Source organism: Podarcis tiliguerta, assembly GCF_965153285.1.
Source record: "Podarcis tiliguerta genome assembly, chromosome: 8".
Taxonomy (NCBI): Eukaryota; Metazoa; Chordata; class Lepidosauria; order Squamata; family Lacertidae; genus Podarcis; species Podarcis tiliguerta.
In genome coordinates this window covers 32,315,865-32,337,957 of record NC_139541.1, presented here as the reverse complement: position 1 = coordinate 32,337,957, position 22,093 = coordinate 32,315,865, and the positions used below count along the sequence as shown (strand labels likewise).

General features: G+C 41.1%; 1 protein-coding gene across 11 annotated transcripts in view; it reads right to left on the bottom strand.

The window, feature by feature from the left end:
* Positions 1 to 272: 272 nt before the first annotated feature.
* ADCY7 (adenylate cyclase 7) overlaps positions 273 to 22,093 on the bottom strand; it is an 89,425-nt gene continuing 67,604 nt past the window's right edge. For 5 of the 11 annotated variants that reach the window (XM_083451830.1, XM_083451828.1, XM_083451831.1 and 2 more), the window contains 13 exons: positions 21,478 to 21,575; positions 19,731 to 19,815; positions 18,799 to 18,936; positions 17,674 to 17,715; positions 16,673 to 16,735; positions 15,985 to 16,157; positions 14,781 to 14,862; positions 13,748 to 13,903; positions 13,133 to 13,279; positions 11,688 to 11,795; positions 10,650 to 10,764; positions 4,004 to 4,128; positions 273 to 3,623 (listed from right to left, as the gene is read on the bottom strand). In XM_083451830.1, the coding sequence (XP_083307956.1) occupies positions 3,486 to 3,623; positions 4,004 to 4,128; positions 10,650 to 10,764; positions 11,688 to 11,795; positions 13,133 to 13,279; positions 13,748 to 13,903; positions 14,781 to 14,862; positions 15,985 to 16,157; positions 16,673 to 16,735; positions 17,674 to 17,715; positions 18,799 to 18,936; positions 19,731 to 19,815; positions 21,478 to 21,575 (1,470 nt within the window). In that variant the 3' untranslated portion in view covers positions 273 to 3,485. Of the gene's footprint in view, positions 3,624 to 4,003; positions 4,129 to 10,649; positions 10,765 to 11,687; positions 11,796 to 13,132; positions 13,280 to 13,747; positions 13,904 to 14,780; positions 14,863 to 15,984; positions 16,158 to 16,672; positions 16,739 to 17,673; positions 17,716 to 18,798; positions 18,937 to 19,730; positions 19,816 to 21,477; positions 21,576 to 22,093 lie in introns of all 11 variants that reach the window. The other 6 variants (XM_083451827.1, XM_083451829.1, XM_083451826.1 and 3 more) reach the window with 3 other exon arrangements.

The window sequence follows — 22,093 nt, the reverse complement described above, 5'->3', positions numbered from 1 at the left end:
ACTGCTTTCCCTTGAACATACTCCAAAAGCAAACTGGCAACATAAGAAAAGAAACTAGCAAAGAGGCCTGCTTTGGGGTTTGTTTTTTCCCCTTGGGCAGCACAATGTCTTTCCTTTGTTGACAGTCAAATGGAGGGCAAGAGGTGCTTCATGTAACATTGCTCTTTCATTATAACAGCCTGGGGAAAGTGATCACACAAAGCAAGAATGAAATATTTACTTTTATGAAATGCACTTCTTAAAGAATTTAAAATGATACAAAAGAAGAGCAATTAGGCAACAAACGCATCCTAAATTTTTAATCTGGGAAATTTAGAATTAAAACAGAAGGTAGACAAGTTACCTTGACTTGCAGTAGAATATGAACATAAACAATTAAACATTAATACTTGCATTTCACACTTGAGTTTCTGCTGTTGGCATATGACGTTTGATAACTGATGCCAAACGATGACAAACAGTTGCAGAGATTAAAGGTGGAACCTTTGAACTAAAGCATTCTAACAAATGCACAATAAAGTAACAACTGAAAGCAGTGTTATCATATTTCACATTAACTTGCTGCTATAACAAAATACAATCGCGTAAGTTTTCTTTTTATCCTACCTAGGACTACCCTATCTTGCTACTTTCCAGTGTGACCTACTCTAGACAGCTAAGACTTTCCAAAAGTCCTAAAAGCCACAGTAGGACTTGACTAGAAGAGTTTTGTTCCTGTCATGAAACATAGGCACTTCAACCTCCGCATAAGTTAATTACACAGTAATTATAATGAACACAACAGGGCTGCATCCAGGGCAAAGAATGACAGAAATCTTTGCACAGTTAGTCACATTCTACTCTGAAAACCTTTAAAAAAATACTAGAGTCACAGTCCTCAAGTCTTGGAATGATTTCCATAAACTTCAGTTGGATTTCAGTTAAGTTACTCCAGAGAGTGACTTGCAAATTGGAGCAGAGCCAAAGGCATTCTAGAGAATCTCAATCACAGGGAAAAACATACAATTTCAAAATGTTTCATGATATTCACATTTAAATTTATAGAACACTTCAATGCAAAGCCATTCATTTTGCTTTCCTAGGATATGCCCAGGTACTAGTCAACACAGTTCAGTTGTGCCCCACATAAAGTCAGACTGCAATCCTATGTGCACTTACCTGAGAGTAAACCCATTGCCCCAGTATGACTTACTTCTGAGTACACATGCATAGCACTGCGCTGCTAAGCACCCCCCCCCCCATGGGGCACATAAACAACTCTCTCTTCTTTTCACATTGTAAACAATTTACACCTTTTTCCCTTGCCCATAAGACTTAGTGGTTTGTTTCTGGTTCTCCTCTGAAAAGCCTGTCAGACAGAAGTAATTTTCATAAGATAAAAAAATTTCAAGGTTAGCCCCTGTGAATACACCTAATGGCAGGTACAGTGGATTGGATCCCAAAAAATATTGAGCATAAGCTGATGGCCCTGATTTGCAAACAACTCAGGAGTTTACCCATTAATAAAACAGGTAGATTCTAGAGCCATTCTTAAGCTCCTGCAACAAGCTGGAAAAGCAGATCTCCATCTTTTGCAATTTAGTTTCTTGTACAAGGCTCTACTGAAATCTGTACCTTCTGCATCTTTGGATCCAATCCGATATCATTTAAGCAGACTAAATGAGTTCTACCTGAAAAATTATTTTGTTCAGAAGCCAGCTTTCTGTGCTTTCCCTACTCCCAATTAGCATGTCTCACACAGATCTTGCATGGTGACTGGTAACAACACACTGCTGTGGGGTGTTTCCAAAATGAGTTCTGAAACCCATAGCATTTCTCCTTCACCTAGTTAGTTATATAGGTTGATATTCAGGTGGTCAATTTTGGAGTTTCCTTATACTGACTTAGTCTGTGCTAAATGTCACTGAAGCTAGAAAGAAATGAATACTCTACAGACAACAGGAGAAAGAATAATAATTAACAAATTGTCCCCCCCTCTCATATTGTCTAATGGGACTGGAGCAAAAACCCATGGCATAGCAAAAGGTGGTAGACATATAAAGTTCAAGTGGACATTGTATTTAGTTGTGCCCTCTCTGTTTATTTTTATCATAAAAATATGAAAACAGTTGGCAGCCTCTTGCCAATGACGAAATCTAACAATACAATAGTTTGGGAGGGAGGGAGGGGTTCACTAACTGTACAAAACTTGCACTGTAGCTGCCAATGGGCTGCCCCATGGTTTGTTACACCCACAAGAAAGAGAGAGATCTGTATCCCCAGAAACTATACTTCTTTTTATCAGACAAATTAAGGAAGACACTGGAAGTTTCTCTGTGCCGTATTTTAAGAGTGTGTTTCACCCAATTCTGCCTGCCTTACAGCACTGCTGTGCCAGCAGTGAAAGCTATTTGAAGCTACTCACAATTATATGAGCAGGGTTACCAAGTGCAAGAATCTGGATTTTTTACACACACACACACACACACACACACACACACACACTGCTGATGTTAAGCATGTTGCTGTAGGGCACTAATAGCTGCTGAAATAAAAAGCACCTAGTGAAGTGCAAAAAACATTACAGCACAAGCAAAAGGTGTATGAGGAGAAGCCACCCACACATTTCCACCCAGAGTGGAAAGCACATTCAAGAACCAAGGCTAAGAATGTTTCCAGACCCAGAATCCAGAAAAAATAAGCCATGTGAGCAAAAAATAAGCGAGTTCCTCATACCACTTGTCTTCTGCTCCAGTAGGGAATAGCACAGGCATAAGCAAAACAGATGTGTATGATATATCCGGGTATGGTTTAGCAGCAGAACAGGACTACCACCACAGAAATGTTTATAAGGACCGGGTTGTGGTTGTAAAGAAGAATACTGGCAGTGCAACAGTTCCTGGTACTGAAATCCAGTTCTAGAGCAGAGCTGCAGCTCAAAGTCAGGTGGGAGGGTGGGGGAAGCACAACCAAATGATAAGAGCACAAGCTTTGTGTACAGTTGATCCCAGAGTCAACCCCTGACATCTCCAGTTAAAAAGTTCTCAGGCAGAGGAGTCTTCAGTCCCATTGCCTTATGTAATAAAACTGCTGCAAACTCAAGGCGGTGCTGTCTCCATGGACAAGTGCAATACTGTTAAACCAGGTCTGAAAGGATGAGGCAGTGGAATGTTTTAAGGAGGCAATTCGTTCAACTGTGAATCCATGAAAAAGGTGCAGAAGTGGAGCTCTGTCCTGTGGCTGCATGGCAGGGAAAGGAGAGAATAATCTGCAACATGGACACCTGCAAACTCTTTTGACAGGCACAGCTGTAAAGAGCTTTTCCACAATCCTTTCTCTTGAGATACAAGTACTAACACTTCTAGTCCGCACTCGTTTTTGTCATAAGCTCCTTTCCATAAGGACGTGGAGTTTCCAGGCTTTCCGGAATGGAAGTTATTTTAAAAACAACCAAGCCCAGCAAGACACAAATTTTGACCGAATTTCTCAGCAGTTTCTTGCTCGAATCAAAGCGCTTGGGATTTGGCTGTATCCGTGCACACAAAGTAAGTCACCAGTTCTCCTTTTCCCTTGACGTTAATAAGTCCTCGGCATTCGCAGGCATATCCCAGGTTCTCCAGTATTTTGCAAGTCTCTTCTGTAACCTGGGCACAGAAAAAACATGAGTCCATTCACAATTCCAAGTGAGCATTTCATCCCTTTCAGGCCCAGCTACTACTCCTGCTAAGAGCATGCAAAATAAACAAACAAATAACCACAAACATCAGAAAGAGGAACAAGGAAACCTCCACAACAGGAATAAACTATACAGCTTTCCCCCAACCTCTTTACTGCTGGACAGTGAAAGATCTGGGCTGCTCCTGGGGAGAAGGGACTCAAGAAGCAGGCAGGGTAGGTGAGATGAGATTAAAAGGCAATGGAAACAGTCACAATGACCTCCTTAGTTCTGGGTTTGGAGAGGGACTCTTCTTATGTTCTAATTGTACAGGTTTCCTTCACCCCTCTGCCCAATTTTTTTTTTTACCTGGATTTTCCCAAGTTCTCCTGTACTCTCCATTCTACTGGCAACGTTGACTGTGTTTCCCCAGATATCATACTGCGGTTTGCGAGCACCAATCACACCAGCTACCACAGGGCCATGGTTTATGCCTGCAAGAACAGGAAAGGGAAGATTAAGACGAAATTTTGCTTTCCGCTCCTGTGGCTTCTTGCCACAAGAAGAGGAAGGTGCTGTATGCCAGCATGGGAAAATAAAATCCTAAGTTCAATTCAAGGGAATGTGTGCCTAAACAAAGGCATGTCTTCAGAAGCCGACAGGATGCCAACACTGATGGGGCTTCTTGTATCTCAGCAGGGAACACTGCTACTACCCCGTGAAGAAGTCCACCTCTATGTTATTGTAAGCTGATCAGTATCTGGTCATAGCAACACTATCTGGGTTTCATTAGCTTACTGGGAGGTGGAGGTCGTCCCAGGTTCAGCCCCTGGAATTTCCAGGTAAAATTGGGAAAGACTCTTGCCTGAAACCCTGGAGAGCCAGTCAGTAGTGAATACTCAGAGCAATGGTCATGCTGGGTGGGGCTGTATGAAACTGGAGTCCAACCACTCCCAGCTGGCAGAGACTCCTGCCTGAAACCCAGCTGGTCAGTTGAGGCTAGGTGGACCAGATAGGTGGACCAGTGGTCTGAATGAGAACAACATAGCACCTAAATTGAATATTATTTTTCTTTAAAACGCCTACTAGTTGTTTGTATCCTTCTCTTTTGCGCAACAATCTAACTGGTATTTCTTTTAGAATAATTATTGGTCTATCATCAATTATTAATCTTTTTTGGTAGCTTAGCTTTAATATCAGATTTTTTATTTCAACCGAATTGAAAATTACAAGACAATCTCCGGGGAATTTTCTGGGTTTATTTTGTTGAGTACTTCTTCTTATCCTGAAGGCATTCTCTATCATATTAGCCAACTCCTCTTCTTCCAATTCTAGCCATCTAGCTAGCTCTCTGATCATTTTGTCCTTTATGTTCTCCTTCGACTCCTCTCCCACTCCTCTAAATTTCAAATTAAGATGTTTTTGTCGCATTTCTGCCATCGCGAGATTATCCCAAATTTGTTCCTGTACCTTACTCACCCCCTTCAGTTCTTCCTTTATTTTTTCTGTTTCCTTTTTCTGCTCTCTCATCTCTTTTTGAATTTTTTTATTATTCTCTTCTATTGCTTTTGATTTTATTGATAATTCCTGGATTTTATTGGATAATTCCCCTACTGCACCTTCTATTTTTTTGTCAATCATCTCCTGCATTTCTACCAGTTTATTTTCCATGTGCGTTTCTGATTGTCTGAATTCTTCTTTAATTTTAAGCCATAGCAAGTCTAGATCTCTAATCTCTTCCTGTCTTGATGTCCTTCTTTCCATTGGTATCCCCCCTCCCTTTTTACCATTTTTCCCCAACATTTTAACCTTTGTCTCTACTCTAATTTCCTTCAGGATACCTTATCCTCTCCCTTAAAGGGCTCACACTCTTCCTGTTTGTAGAGGCAATAAAGAATAAAAATTAACTTTAGAGTATAATTTCTGTTCTGTTCCTCGGGGGTTATACCTTTCTCCCGTTACTCAACTTTATCTAGTTTAAATTTTAATATTTAATAATCAATGAGACTAGTACTGGCCCAATAATGTCCCAACATCAAAAATAACCCCTCTGTTGTTATTAATTAATCCAGTAGAAAACAGGTAGTAAAGCCACCAAAATGTCCCAATATTCCAACAATATTCCAAATTTCACTTAAAATAATCCGATCCAGTCCACAAAGTCTTGTCTTGTGTTCTTCAGCCACTTATTATTCAATTTAGATGGGAATTCCCTGAAGGGGTCACCTTTTTCTTTAAAGATAAAAAATTTAAGTTGAAGGACACCCAAGAAGGAGAAAAATTCCTAAGAAGGTATGAGAAAGAGCTTGGCAAGGGGGAAGATAGGCGAGGAGACAGAGAAAGAGGAAGGGGCGAGAGAAAGGAAAAGAAGGAGAAGAAAGGGGCAAGAGAAGAGAAGGAGGAAGAAGAGGAGGAGAAAGGTGAAATAGCAGAAGGGGGGGAAGAAGAAGAACTAGAAGAGGAGGAAGAGGTAGAAGACAGGAGTTCCAGAATCTAAAAAATAAAGGGGCGGAAAAAAATAGGAAAAAAAAAATTTTATTTTTTTTTTCATTTTTCATTTTTTATTTTTTTTGAATAAATAGAAGTATAATTGTAAAAATGTCTTTAAAGTTTCTATCTTGGAATGTAAATGGTCTGAACGAAAAATCTAAAAGGAGTAAAATAGAAAGAGTGGTGAAGAATAAAAATTATGATGTAATTTGTTATCAAGAGACGCATGTGGCTAAAAAGCATAAACATATATTGACAAACAAAAAGTTGGGAGTGGAATTTATTAATTCAGATGTAACTAAAAAAAGAGGAGTAGTGATATACGTGAAGGAAAAATGGGACCCAGTACAAATTTGCAAGGATGATGAGGGAAGAATTTTGGGAGTGCAAATTAATCATCAAGGTGAAAAATTTAATGTGGTGACTGTTTATGCCCCAAATTCAAATAAAGCAGAATTTTTTAAAAAATTGGAACAAATACTACTAGAGTTAGAAAGTCATAAAATAATTCTGCTTGGAGATTTAAATGGGGTACCAATACTAGAGTTAGATAGAAGTGGAGGTAAAAAGAAAGTAAATCAAGGAATGCTCCCAAAAACATTTAATAACTTGAAAGAAAATTTAGATCTGATCGATATTTGGAGATATAAAAACCCAGTAGAAAAACAATTTACTTATTTTTCAGAAGCCCATCAGAGCTGGGGTAGGATTGATCAGATATGGACCTCAAGAGAATTATCCATAAGAACAATGAACTGTGAAATACTACCTAAAACCTTCTCTGATCATAACCCAATTGTGTTAGAACTAAAATGTGAATTAGTGGGGACGTATAGGTGGAGAATGAACGAACTTCTTTTTGAAAACGAGGAGGTTATCGAGAAGGCAAAAAATACTCTGAAAGAATACTTTGATATAAACCTGAATAAGGAGACAAAGTTAGAAATAGTATGGGATGCCAGTAAGGCAGTCCTAAGAGGATTTATGATTCAACAAAATAGCCACAGAAGGAAATTAAGAGAAACCAAAAAAGAAGAAATTATTAAACAATTGAGAGATCGTGAGAAAAAATTGGTAATAAATCCTAGGGATGAAAGGATTAGACAAACCTCTAAAACATTGCAAATACAATACGCAACCTTAATTAATCAGGAGGTAGAATGGAGAGTCAAATTGATGAAGCAAAAATATTTTGAATCTGCAAATAAAACCGGGAAATTATTGGCATGGCAACTTAGAAAGAGGAAAAAACAGAACTTGATTAATAAAATAAAAATAGGAGAACAGATTTTGGAAGATAGTAACAGGATAAGAGATGAATTTCTTAAATTTTATGAAAAACTATATAAAAAGGAAGAGGAAGATACTGAAGAAATAGAAAATTATTTGATAAAGAATAGAGGAGAATATTTGAGGGATGAAGATAAAAAACAGCTAAATAAACCCATAACAGTAGTTGAAGTTAAGGATGCAATTAGAAAAATGAAACTGGGGAAAGCACCTGGACCAGATGGACTATCAGCAAAATACTATAAAACATTAGAGGAATATCTGGCTCCGGTGCTATGTGATGTGATGAATAGCATCTTGAGAGGAGGGAAAACACCTGAGTCCTGGAAGGAAGCTCATATTACATTAATAGCTAAACCAGATTCAGATAAACTAGATATAAGGAATTATAGGCCAATATCATTGCTTAACAATGATTATAAGATCTTCGCAGAGATAATGGCGAATAGATTAAAAAAACACCTAGTAAAATTTATACATAAAGACCAAGCAGGGTTCCTCCCTGGTAGATATTTGAAAGATAATGTCAGACACATAATAAATATAATTGAATACTTAGATCTTAAGATTGACACATCTGCAGCATTGATTTTTATCGATGCTGAAAAAGCTTTCGATAACGTATCCTGGGAGTTCCTGCTAAAGTGTTTGGAGAAGGCAGGGATACATGGACCCTTTTTGAAAGGAATAAAAGGGATTTATTCAACACAAAGAGCTAAATTAATCATAAATAATAGTTTATCCAACTCGTTTATGATATCAAAAGGTACGAGACAGGGATGTCCCCTCTCCCCTCTCCTATTTATAATGGTTCTAGAAGTATTGACAAATAAGATAAGGAAAATGCCTGAAGTAGGAGGAATTAAAATTGGAGAAAAAGAATACAAATTGAAGGCTTATGCTGATGATTTAGTTATTTCCCTTGTAGATCCAGTAGGAGGTATTGGCAAAGTCATAGAGATATTAGAAGAATTTGGAAAAGTTTCTGGCTTCAAATTAAATAAAACTAAAACGAAGATCTTAACAAAAAATCTAGAGGAAGAACAAAAGAAAGAACTAGAGCTCCAAACCGGAATAAAGGTTGTTAAAAAAGTAAAATATTTGGGTATTTGGATTTCAACGAAAAATATAAATTTAGTAGAAAATAATTACATCAAGACCTGGAACGAGATAAAAAAAGATTTAGACATATGGAGCAGGATAAAACTATCCTGGTCAGGTAGGATGGCAGCAATTAAGATGTCGGTATTGCCGAGACTGCTGTTCCTATTCCAAAATATCCCTGTGATTAGAGGCATTACAAGATTTAAGGATTGGCAGAGAACCCTGTCCAGATTTATCTGGCAGGGGAAAAGAGCAAGAATTAAGTTTAAAATTCTCACCGATCGTAGAGAGAGAGGAGGGTTTGCTGTCCCTAATCTGCAATTATACTATGAAGCGTCGTGCCTGTGTTGGATCAAAGAGTGGATTACTTTAAATAATACTGACCTGTTGGACTTAGAAGGATTCAACACCAGGTTTGGCTGGCACGCTTACTTATGGCAGGATAAAGGGAAAATACATAAGGGTTTTTCAAACCATATTATTAGAGGAGCGTTACTGGAGGTGTGGGACAGAAATAAAAGATTTCTAGAAAAAAGCACCCCATGGTGGTTATCACCCATTGATATTTTAAAGATTAAAAAACCAAATATGGATGAACAAAGATGGACCTATGAAGATCTATTGGTCAGATAAAGGGTGGAAGATTAGAACATATGAGGAGTTAAAAGATAGGCAAGTAAGTTGGTTACAAATCCACCAGATAAACGCCTTATGGAATGAACATAAAAAGATAGGAATAAATGAGAAAAAATCAAAATTCCAAGTGGAAATAGTAGAAGGAAACTCCAAACTTCTATCTAAAATGTACGGTCAATTACTGGATTGGGATACCAAAGATGAGGAGGTGAAGGAGGTTATGATTAAATGGGCGATAGATTTAGGACACAATCTAGAATATGATAGATGGATACAACTTTGGAAGATAGATATGAAATTTACAGCCTGTGTGGGACTTCGGGAGAATTTGGAAAAAATGATGTATCGCTGGTACATTACCCCAGTAAAGTTGCAGAAAATGTATAAGACCGGAGATAAGAAGTGTTGGAAATGTAAAACAAAAGAGGGTGATTTCTACCATATGTGGTGGACATGTGTAGAGGTGAAAAGGTTTTGGGGACTCATTTACGAGGAACTAAAAAAGATTTTGAAATATAATTTCACCAAGAAACCGGAGGCTTTTCTACTAGGGATGGTCGGGGAGGATATCAAAAAAGAGGATAAGACAATGTTTCAGTATGCAACGGCAGCAGCTAGAATATTGTTGGCGCAGAATTGGAAAACTACTACTATCCCAACAATTAGAGAATGGCAGATTAAATTATTTGAATACATAGAGTTAGACAAGTTGACACAAAGAATCAGGCATCAAAAAAGTAAAAAGTTTATTGACATTTGGAACAAATTTATAGCATATACAGAAACAAATTTAGGTAATATCAAAATTACAGTAGGCGAAATATAAAATCTGTGAAGCGAAGATATAGAGAGAACATTAAGACCGCAGAAAGGAAGGATGGCTATACAACCCAGACCGAGATGAAGGGAAGTACTCTTTTGAATTATCTTTTGATGGTGTACTATTCTGTTTGTTTGTTTGTCTGTTGTTTTTCTTCGTTTTTTGTGATTTTCTTTGGGACTTGTTGTTAGTTGTGAATGATGTGGAAAAATTTAATAAAAAGAATTATAAAAAAAAAAAAAGAGAACAACATAGCACCTCGTGTTTCTGTGCTCTGCTTGCGGGCCTCCTACAAGCATTTGATCAACTAGTGTGGGAAACAGGATTCTGGACCAGATGGGCCCTTGGGTCTGATCCAGCAATACTCTTTTTATGTTCTTTGGTTGTGGTTCTTAAGCAATAGTGTAAATCACACTAGCTCTGGAGGTAGTAATGTTTCCAAATACCACTTGCCGAAAAACAACGGAAAGGCGAGCACCCTTGTGCTCAGATCTTGCTTGCGGGCTTCCCACAGATATTTGGTTTGCTGCTATCAGAACAGAATGCTGGATTAGATTGTTCTTCTAAGATGTAGTGATTTTTAAAATCACTGAATATGGAAGAAATACAGTGGTGTCCCCAAGATAATTCAGTCTGCCCCACCACTTTTTGGTGGGGGGAGTGGATTGAACTTACCAACTCTGAGACGGAAATTGTTGAATGAGTGCCTGTTGATGCCATCCAGCTTAGTCATCAAAGCCATCGCAAATTCCACCATGATGCCAATTTGAGCATGCTGTCTTTCCTGGTCCTAAACAATATTTTGGGGCAGGGGGGGAGAGTGTTAAGAGGATCTTTGCTTTAAGTTATTAGTGCAGGGGTAGGGAACCTGTGGCCCTCCAGGTTGTTTCAGCACTCACAACTCCCATCAGCCCCAGCCAGAAGGGTTTTTTTAGTCCAATGACATTTTGATGGCCAGAGGTAGCTACCTCTCCACTAATGGAGTGCAGATATACGTGTATCCTAGAACTACAGGTAAAGCAGTGGACACCTGCATTCCTCTCTCTGCTTAAAGTAAGGTAAAGGGTAAAGTGACCCCTGACCGTTAGGTCCAGTCGTGGACAACTCTGGGGTTGGGGCGCTCATCTTAGTCTTCTGGCCGAGGGAGCCAGCATACAGCTTCCGGGTTATGTGGCCGGCATGACTAAGCCGCTTCTGGCGAACCAGAGCAGTGCACGGAAACGCCGTTTACCTTCCCGCTGGAGTGGTACCTATTTATCTACTTGTACTTTGACGTGCTTTCGAACTGCTAGGTTGGCAGGAGCAGGGACCGAGCAACGGGAGCTCACCCCATCACGGGGATTTGAACCGCTGACCTTCTGATCAGCAAGCCCTAGGCTCTGTGGTTTAGACCACAGCGCCACCCGCGTCCCTTTTCTGCTTAAAGTAGCTGGCAACAAAACTCACATTTATTTATTTCATTTTCTTTATTGCATTTATATCCCACCTTTTTCCCCAAGGAGTTCAAGGGGGCACACATGGTTCTCCCCCTCCTCCTTTAATCCCCACAACAGCCCTGTGAGGTAGGCCAAGCTGGGAGGCAGTGACTGACTCAAGGTCACCCAGGGAGCTTCATGGTTGAGTGGGAATTAGAACCCTGATCTCTCTCTCTCTCTCTCTCTCACACACACACACACACTATCAAAGTGGCTTGTATTTCAGCAGGTGACTTACCAGATTATTCTCTTGGCCTGGGGTAACACAGAGTCCCGATGCTGCCATGTATGTACTCCCAATAGTTTTGATTTTTTCAACACCACTGAATTTAGGTTTCAGCAACAGCTGTTTGGGAAAAAAATGAGAAAACCATTAAAATCCAGGATCTGGATGATTCTTTGTCCTCTTACAGTCTTCTCACAGGCCAGAGTTTCCAGTGGAATAAGCTAGACAAAGGGAAGAGGCTATACTGCTCAAGATAGGGCTGGTTTTCCTGCTACATTTTTTCCCACTTCATACTGATCACCAAGTACAAAATACATGGGAAGGATGCGTGGGTTTTAAGATTTGGTTGTGTGTTTCTGACTTCCCCAATAGGTTAATATGCCTGCATGAAGACACCCACCCACACCCCTTTCATCATGTTTTGACCCTTGATGGCAACCCTTTCAAGATAAGGTTGTAGAAGTAGGTACGTCATCCAGCCCAAGCATGCAAATCAAACCATGGTTCTCTGGTTCAAGGATACTTTTCTTCATATGGCACACTCCACCCAACCCCCTGGAACATAGGAAGCTGCCTTATATCCAGGTCAACTGGAAGGAAAACAAGGCTCTCAATAGCTGCTAGTCAGGATGACTATGAAGTATCAGATCCAGGATCAGAACCAGCGTGCCTCTTATTGGGGAACAAGTGTGAGGGAGGGCTACTGTCCTCCTGTCCTGAATGTGAGCTTCCCTGATTGGCCCCTGTGGGGAAGGGAATGTGGGGCTAGTTGGACTGATGGTCTGATCCAGCAGGGCTCTCAGTATGTAAGAACTCTCAGGCTCCATTAAGCCCAGGGTTGTGTTCTCTGTCTGGCAATGACTCTCCAAGGTTGCAAGGCAGAGGTACCCCGTAGATCCTTCTTACTCAGGGGTCAGGAACTTGTGGCCTTCTACAGTTGCTGCTGGACCACAAATCCCATCCTCTCTGTCCACTGAACATGGTGGCTGGAGCTGATGGGAGATGGGAGGACCACAGTTTCCCCCATCCCTGAAACATAGAAAGCTGTTTCCTACCGAGGCAGAACATTGGGTCCATTTTGCTCAATGCTGACTAGCAGTGGCTCTCCAGGGTTTCAGAAGGGATTCCCATCCATACCTGGAGATGCCAGGGACTGAACCAGGAACCTTCTGCATTCAAAGCATGTGTTCTCCCACTGAATTATGATACACCTTTCTGCTGCATATCCAACCAGTCACATTTTTTTAAGTGCTGCCAAGCAGGCTCCAAGGACCTTCCTAACATGACTCAAGAAGCCAATTCTCTCCTCTGTGGAGAAGAAAATCTCTCTTTACTACACGGAAGTCTTGAGGGGAGAATACTCATTTCTGGCTATTTAACATGGGGCAGGGGGGCGGGGCGGGCAGAGACAGAACCAATCCCAACACCAAGAGGTCCACACAAGCCTCAAGAGGTACCTCGTCAAAATCGGCAATTATTTCATTGAGGAGTCGAAGGCACTCCAGCCCTTCCTTGTTGACATCACATTCTGTGTAGAACACCTTGAAGTCGGGTACTGAGGCAAACATGACACAGACACAGTCATAGGATTGATGGTACCAATCCTGCAGGAAATGCAACAACAGTTTCAACAATATCATTGTTCGCTACCAGTCGCTTCCATCTCCCCATACAACTAAAGCAACACGGTCTAAGCACATGTAAATTCAAAGACGTAAATGCACGCTAGGTGTCAGAAATATCAGATCTACAATTTCCAGAGTGGTTTAGCAACCACTCCTTCTTCCCAGGGAATTTTGAGAATTGCAGCTTTGTGACGGAAATTTGTCGCTCTTAACGACACTCTTAACAAACGACAGCTCCCAAAAGTCTTTGGGGTAAGCCATGACTTTAAAGTGGTTGAGCACTTCAGGTGTATATTGTGAATGAGACTTAAGATTTATTTTGCTCTTTAGACCATGGGGCTTCTACTGCTTTGTCCTCGGTGCTGTTTTCAGCATGCGATCTCTTAAAGATTAGCAGAGGAGTGAATGAAAGCACAATGGAGCAATGTGAATCTTATTGTTCTATACCTCGTTTAATTTGTCCCCAATAAAATGGGCAGCGACGTGAGCTGGGAGCACATTCTCCAGCAGCAGCCGGTTCACGTTTTCCATGGTTTCAAACGACTCGTGTTCCTGTTTAAATTTATTCTTTTGTAGGCAGTCCAGACGACAGTAATAGTCTATCTGCAAAAAACAAATAAACCAAGGAATTATGAAACCCAGCCTTAATATCAGCAAGCTGAAAATACTAGAAACAGCTCTGTGTACTTGCAGCAAACTTGCTTAATGCCTTGTGGGTTCAGGGGCTCCATGACATTTTAAATGTCCATGAAATCAACTGTTCCTCCTTCAAAAGCTTGAAATCTTTTAAAATGAGAGACTTGACCAATAAGCCAAGTATTTAACCCCTGACGCCCCAAATTGCACCCCACACATTTTCTTCCCCATGCAAGCCAAGTGTACTAAGCCACAAACAAACAAATGCCCATACTCCTGTACACGTGCAGCATTCATTAACTGTCTAACATGCTCCCACAAGCCACATTTCTATTTTAAATTGTACCTAATTATTTATCCCAAATCATTGCGCTGTGTTTCCCAGACCTGCCTCAGCTGTCATTAAGACATCATCATCACTAGTAATAGCCTCACAGATTTGATCTCTGTGCAAGTGGGACTTTCCACCGTTCAAAACCAACTGCCAAACTGAGGAAGCACAACTCACAGGCATAAAGAGACTGTGGGCACTTCAGAACAAATTTGTTACAAAATGCAGCAGATCTGGAAAACACCGCAAAATAATTTTGCAGGGATACCCATAGTGGAGTATTTTTTTTATTAAAAAAACCCCACAAACTCTCCCCAGCTGCAGACTAAAATGGTACCACCCATTCTACCACTTGAGAACTATTTATTTATTCAATCTTATTCTTATTTATTTAATCAATCTTCCCACATACCACAGTAAGAAGAAAAATTTTTTCGGAATGTCACATCACAAATAAACTGAAGACAGAAAGCTCTGGGCAAATCACACACCTATGAGGACTGAGTTGCCTACCTGTTTTGACAGTAGAACCAAGGTTATGTAAAACAGAGCCAGGTATAAATTTGTCATTATTCTTGGTTCTTTCATAAAAAACCTAAAACAAAAAGCAAACAAAACAAAAACATTCATTTTAAAAGCATTTGGAACTATGTATGAAACACACATGCTTAAATGTTTGGAAATGCATCTCTAAAACGTTCAAAGTTTCAAGCGATCCAGAGGTCTACAAACAAGAGTTTGCCATTCACAAGACACCCATCCACAGTAGATAAGAAATTCAATTACTGTCAAATATTGTCTCCTGCAAGGGGGGGAACACCCCTGGGTTTGTAGGGTTAAGTAAACGCCACTGCCATCCACTTCTGAGTTTGATACTCGGATAAATACTACTCTCAAGGGCAAGAGGTCAAAATGGAAGACAGGCTTGCAGAATTTCCAGCTCATGAAACAAAAATTATTTGATGGGGCTTTTTTCCAGTTTGAGATTTGATTGGGCAAATTCCACATTATGCACCATCTTGAACGGGTGTCGGAGAGAGAATAAGTTTGTAAACATAAAATAGTGGATCCCCCATTACCCTCATAGCACTACAATTCCCAGAGCTCCCTGTAAAGAGGAATTGGTTGTTAAACCACTCTGTAAATTGTAGCTCTGTGAGAGGGAATAGGGGTCTCCTAATGCTCTAGACACCCAGGATTCCTTGCAGGAAGCCATGGCTATTTAAAGTCGTATCGTAGCACTTTAACTGTATGATAGAGGTGGGCCAAGAGAGAAAAGCAACGAGGTGACCTCCCAAGTTCATCACCGATTAATGCAATGATAAGTAAGGAGGCCATTTAGGGTCTTCTCTAGTCTGATTTGGCACAAGGCAATTTCCTGTGTTTGCATGAAAATGGTAGAGTGGTTTAAACATCTGAAAATGCTTCAGGTAGGAGGAAGAAGGTCTTGTGCGACATGTTGCAGTGACAGCAAACGCACTGCGACACTAGCGTAATCATTATCCACACAATACCCAATAACTCAACTTTTTCACTGATGGAAAAGGGTTCCTAATACAGCTAATGTCACCATGCTGCAGCATACTTTGGGTCTGTTCCTAGCTTCTTAAGAAACTGTAATCTACGAGATCACTTCCTGGAGCAGCAGTTTGCAATTCCACTAAGCTCACCATCAGCTTACAGAGTGTTGTTACCATTGAGAAGCAAGATACCGTACCTTGTGGTGGAGTCACTGACGTTGCTGCGGCTGGAGCACAAAAGCAGTTTGCTATTAAATACAATGAAATACCCAACGACAGCTCCTGACAAAAGGATAAGCTTCAGTTCAAAGCTCATTCGAAGGAACACAGAGCAGGCGATGAAACCCAGAAGGCAGCAGTAGGTATAATACTGGAACAGAAGAGGAGCGGCTTTAAAAAAATATGTATATATATATAAATATATATATGTATATGTGTGTGTGTATATAAATATCATGGCACACTGATTGCCTATGTAGTCATGTCCTAGGTAAGGGCAAATTTGTCAATTTTGGCTTCTCTCAGTTTCTCATTTCTCCAATCCTAAATTCTGTTCTCCACATTTTCATATCAGGTTTTTTTTTAATTGCAAAGTCCTCATGAAAATTCATACATATTTACATGAAATTTTATCCCCCACCCCACCCCTACCCAGTGGCTACATCCATTAGAAATCAAGCCAGCCCATTCTCTGCATTGCCCTAACTTGAGTTGTTTCTTGATCGTGCTGGAGCACAATGGAATGTTGGCATTGGAAAAGCAAGGCAATCTCACTTTTCTGTTATGGCCAGAAGCCAATAGCTTTTGAACAAGTGTTGGTATTTTTTTTGAGCAATTCTCTCCAGCATGTATCTAAACCCATATTTTAAGTTCAAATTTACTCACTGAGTAGGTCTCAGCTTCAATTCTCAGCATGTCACTGTTTTCAGAAGAACTGTTGCCCATCTGCTGCTTTGTTAGAGCAGGAGAGAAAGAGAAAGAGAAAGAGAAACTATTGTTAGTTGTCTGTGGCAGACCAGGCTCCATCAACATGCAGAGCAAAATGATTAATCGACAGGACTGTCTGGTGGTTGGCTAAAGAAAACATGGAGCTGTTGTGACTTGAACCATAATGCATATTTCAGAATGGAGCAGCTCAAGGATGAACATAGGGACACAGGAAGCTACCTTATACTGAGTCAAACCATTGGTCTGTCTTGCTCAGTAGTGCCTACACTGATGAGCAGCAGCTCTCCATGGTTTCAGGCTGGGGTCTCTCCCTACCTGCAGATGCCAAGGATTGAACCTGGGCCCTTCTGCATGCAAAGCAGATGCCTTCCATCTAAGCCAGCCTTTCTCAACCTGTGGGTCCCCAGATGTTGTTGGACTACAACTCCCATCATCCCTAGCTAGAAAGGCCAGAGCTCAGGGATGATAGGAGTTGTAGTCCAACAACATGTGGGGACCCACAGGTTGAGAACCGCTCACTAAGCAATGGCCCTTCTCCATGCCTTGATTGTGAGGCGGGCTCTCTCTATCTCTCAAGTGTCAATTTCATTCATTTATTTTTGACCGCTGCCACCACCACACTTTTTTTTGGCCAAGGGTTCTGCCATGAGTAATTTAAAATACAACCAAAGGATTCCAAGACTGAGAAGCTGAATAGATCATTAGGGTAATTTTTTTATTAAAAAAAACACCTCTTGTTTTGTTTTATTGTACACATGAAAGGAGAATTAAAATGTAACAGTGAAATGCAAAGAGAAAGGTAATAGAAAAGCTAGATGGTTAGAGCACCAATAATTTTTAAAAAGTTTGCATTTTAAATAAGAAATAGATCTCCGATCTTGGACTACTAAACCAAAGGTTATTAATATAGCAAACAAAACTTGCTTTTTAAAACTCACCAGGTTTGGTGTAGTACAGTTTCCAATAGTCTGGTCTGTGTGCTAATTAAAAAATTAGAAACTAGTTAGGAATTCAAATACATAGCTTTATTACAAAACAATGGCAGTTATCACCAACGTGGCCAGTCAGTGAAAGGATTTCCACTTGTGTCATGGGACGTCTCCTCCCCCCTCTCCTCCTGTCATGTGTGCCCCACATCCTTCCCCAAATCTGCTTTGGAGAACTGTGAAAATGCCTATAAAGATTTAGGTGGCACGTTGAGAGAGGAAGGGGGGGAATTATATTGCACTACTATAAATCCTTGCACTGATGGGACAAGTTAGTGCTACTTAGGACACAATCCAATGGATAAGAGTCTTAGCTAAAACAATCTGCAATCCTGCCCTTTATGGTGAACAAATGAACTGGCTGATGCCAGTTGATAGATCTACCCACCTTTTGTACAATCCATATTTAAGGTTGTTGAAGCCACTAGTCATTATCACAGCTTGTGGCAATGAATTAAGCTCTTGAAATCACTTAGTCCCTTAGTCTTACTTGAAACGTTAAGAACGTAAGAGCTTGCTGAATCAGTGGCCAACCAGAGGCAGCTGGGAAACCAGCAAGCAGGACTGGAGAACAAGATCACTCTCCACTCTCCCTTTCCAGAAACTGCTTTTCAAGAGCATTACTGCCTCCAACCGTGGCAGCAGAGAATAGCCATCATGGTTAGTAGCTGCTGAGAGCCCTTTCCTCCATGAATTTGTCTAAGGCTCTTTTAAGCCTTCTAGGTTGATGATCATCGCTGCCTTCTGTGGGAGTGAGTTCCCTGGTTTAATTATGTGCTGCATAGTTTAAAATTCTGCGGAAGCAGAACATTATTGTGCAAGAGAATGCATAGGCAGGTTGCTGTTAGCTCTGCTGCACAACAGATTGTGCAGTTCCTCTGTTGTGTAATATTAAAACTCACCTGTCTGCTAGTGCAAGAGACCTTCAGCTAGCAGGCAGAGAATGCTGAGGAAGTCTATTCATTTTTTTTATTCTTTGCAAACTGCTTTTTTTTGGGGGGGGGGTTGCTTTAGAGTCAAGCGGTGTGTAAATTTTATGAAATAATAAAGAAAAAAAAGACTAGTGAAAGGAATTACCAAGTTAGAAACAGCTAGGATTAACAGAGAGCCGATTGCAATAGTAGCCAGCGGGAGCCTCACGGCTGGCATCGTCTCCATTTTCTCTGAAAGCGTGCGGAGATAGCGGGCTGGGGGCCACTGCTTTGAACAGGGTCTCTGCAAACAGATGACAGAGGCACAGCATGACACATAAGCATACCAGCTCTTACCTCCTTCCCTACAACCATGCTACAGCAACAAATGTTTGACATTTTCTGTTGTTTACAGGAGGTGATTCCTTACACACAGTTCTTAAAATGGAAGAGCTTTGGCCCTACTTCTCTCCCTCCAGCAGCTGCCAATGCCGCAAGGCCATTGTTTACTAGCAACGTGGTTTTGTACAGCAGAAGGGGGTCGTGTGGCTTTCCACTGCAAGATGAATGCGAAGGCAGATCCTGGGGAAGGAGCGACTTCCCCAATACCAACCACAATGGGCCCTGTGATTGGCAGGCAGGGCATGGCCTCTTGGTGGTGGTGTCTCCTCCAGCAGCTGCCCAACTGCACTGCCCAACTGCAGGGCCTTCTCGGTGGTGCCTCCCTGTTTGTGGAATGCCTTACCTGGTGAGGTGTGCCTGCCTCCCCCACTACTGATATTCAGGAGAAATCTAAACTCATTCCCACTTAAGCCGGGCAGACAATGGCTGATAGATATTGGCCATGGCAACCTTGAAATTAGTAACTGTAAATGTGGCCCTCATGTTAGCAGTTCTTAGGATCTAGATCAACAGCCCCAGGTAGAAATAATACGTGGAGATTTTTACAAGCACGGCTGGTATTACATTTACCCCAGCGGATAAACAAATTTCAATGCAAATGCATTTAAGGCAAACACATGCTATCTGGCAGTACAATTTTCTTTTCTTTTTTAAAAATGCTTTGGACATTTTATTTTATTTTTATTTTTTACTTACCCAACAGTCATCAGCAAAGCACACACACAAAATTAGCCCCATTATGATAGCTACGACCCCAAATGGAATCCCTAATTTTGACGTTCTGAAAGAGAGGAAGGGTGGGTGGAAACAGATGATGCAGAGCTAAAGAAAAACGTTATTCATGCTTCGATAGTCGTGAGTTCCTGGGGGAATATATAATCCCTTTGATAGCCAAGTTGCTTGCAGGTTTCGTTTCTGACTTTCAAAGCTAATTGAGCAGCACTCCCCCCCCCCAAACCTGCAATGTTAGAATCTCTCCAACACTCTCTGTTTAAAGCATTACATTTGCCTGCAATTAGCAAGGCTGTTGGTTCAGGATATTACCCAAGGCAATAACACCCTAGCACCAAAAAGATAAGGAGGCAAATTTCCTTGGTTCTGCATCTCCAATTACATGCCATCTCTCTATTCATTCCTGTCATCTAGAGCGGGAACATGGGCTGCTAATCGGGGCCATCTGGACTCCCATCTTGGGCACAGAACCATAATCTGGTGGAACAGTACATGCTTTGCAAGCAGACGATGCCAGGTTCAATCCCTTGCGGCTGCTGTTAAAAGGCTCTCTCAGGTGGAAGCGATATAAAGGACCTCTGTCTGAAACCTTCAAGAGCTAACTGCTGGCCAGAGGAGGCAGCACTGAATCAGTAAGAGTAGTGCAGTGGCAAACAGTAGTGTAATGCCTGGGCCCACTCGACCACTGCAGTTGGCGGAAGTGGAATTACTGCAGGAGGCCCCCCATTACCTGTCCCACCTTTGTAAGAACTCGATCATATAGTGAAGCAGGATTTGCACTGTGGAACTCTCTGCCTGTTGAGATCAAGCAGGCACTTTTGCTATACCCTTTTCGGTGCCTGCTAAACACGTTACTGCTTAGCTGTTTAAAAAGTTGAGGTGATTTTAATTCCGTTTTAGTATTTTAACCTTTGTTATCTTTTAAAGGTAGGGTTTTTATCTTTTTGTAAACTGCTTTGAGGGTGTGGGGTTTTTTTTTAAACAATGAAGCAGTGTACAATTTTCATTAAATAAAAATAATCACAAGCGCAGGGTCTCTTCATGATTCTCACAGCCATGCCCCCCCCCCAAAGCCACACACCCTTCTAAGATGATGCAACCTTCTAAGCTTATACAACAATAATGTTGTTGTTTCCTTGGTCCTGGTATATCTGAAAATCAATAAAATATGGTTTAAAAATGCAATAACAATCAATAGGGATGCATTGCAGTAATCAATGTAAATCTCCTTTCAGCTAGATCTATTTTCTGTGCACGTACATGAGCAAACCATCTGGAGTACCTTCTGTTGGAGTGAATTTTAGTTGTGTTTTCCTTGAAGTTCCGCAGTATGGAACAGAACTTGCACACCAGTCTCTTGAAACCAAAGCACCTGGCATCTTCAGTGTTCCTAAATGCTTAGCTTTGGAACATATGGAACAACTGCCTCGGCTTGCCTCAATGTTTTATCAGGGGCTGAGAAGAATACAGTGGAGGAGCCTGGCTGATATCAATAGGCAGGGAGTTCCAAAGCTGTGGGTGCTGCCTCACTATATGATCCAAGCTCTTACAAACGGAGGACGTCTATTACGTAGCAGCCGCAACAGTGCCAATTCTGCAATCTGGAGCCAGGGGGCAGCATTAACTTCAATCTCTGAATTACATTAAACTGCCCCTCTAGCAGATTTGTATGAGACATATTTAAAAAGGAAAAGGGGGGGGGGACACTTACCCTTGCATTATGGAAATCTGTACAAGGAACATACACAGCAGCACAATGCTGGCGCAGGCAAAATAACCCCTCAGTTTGGGGATCGGGATTGTGCGATACTAGAGATGGGGAAACAAAACAAAGACATTAGCTCGGATTTACATAATTTTGGCCAGCTCATAAGGACTAGCTTTCTTGGGTGCTACATGCAACTTCTAGACAAAAAGAGCCTTATATCAAACAAGTTCTTTGCTACAGCCACAAAAAAGACACAAATGTTAGAACCTGACAACTTTAAAAAGGCAAATTAAATGAATAGTTTTTATTCCTCCTCTCTAAGGGCATGATGAGGAAGAGAAAGGAGGAAGATCAAAAATAAAATCTATGTCGTCTCCCAGTTTGTTGTACTATCCTTGTGAGGGTTTGGGCAGGAGGACTGAGTTCCGGTGTCGTCTTACCATCTCAGCATTTCAGAAACGAGCATTGGTGTTGGTGCGACACCAGGGACAAACAGTGCGCCCAAGACACAAGGGTACTTGAACAAGAAGGGCGGGAAAGTCAAACAAGTGTGGGAGTGGGGCAGAGGCAGTGAAGAGTGGAAGTTGCAAGAAATGATGAAGACCTAAGTGAGCTTTGC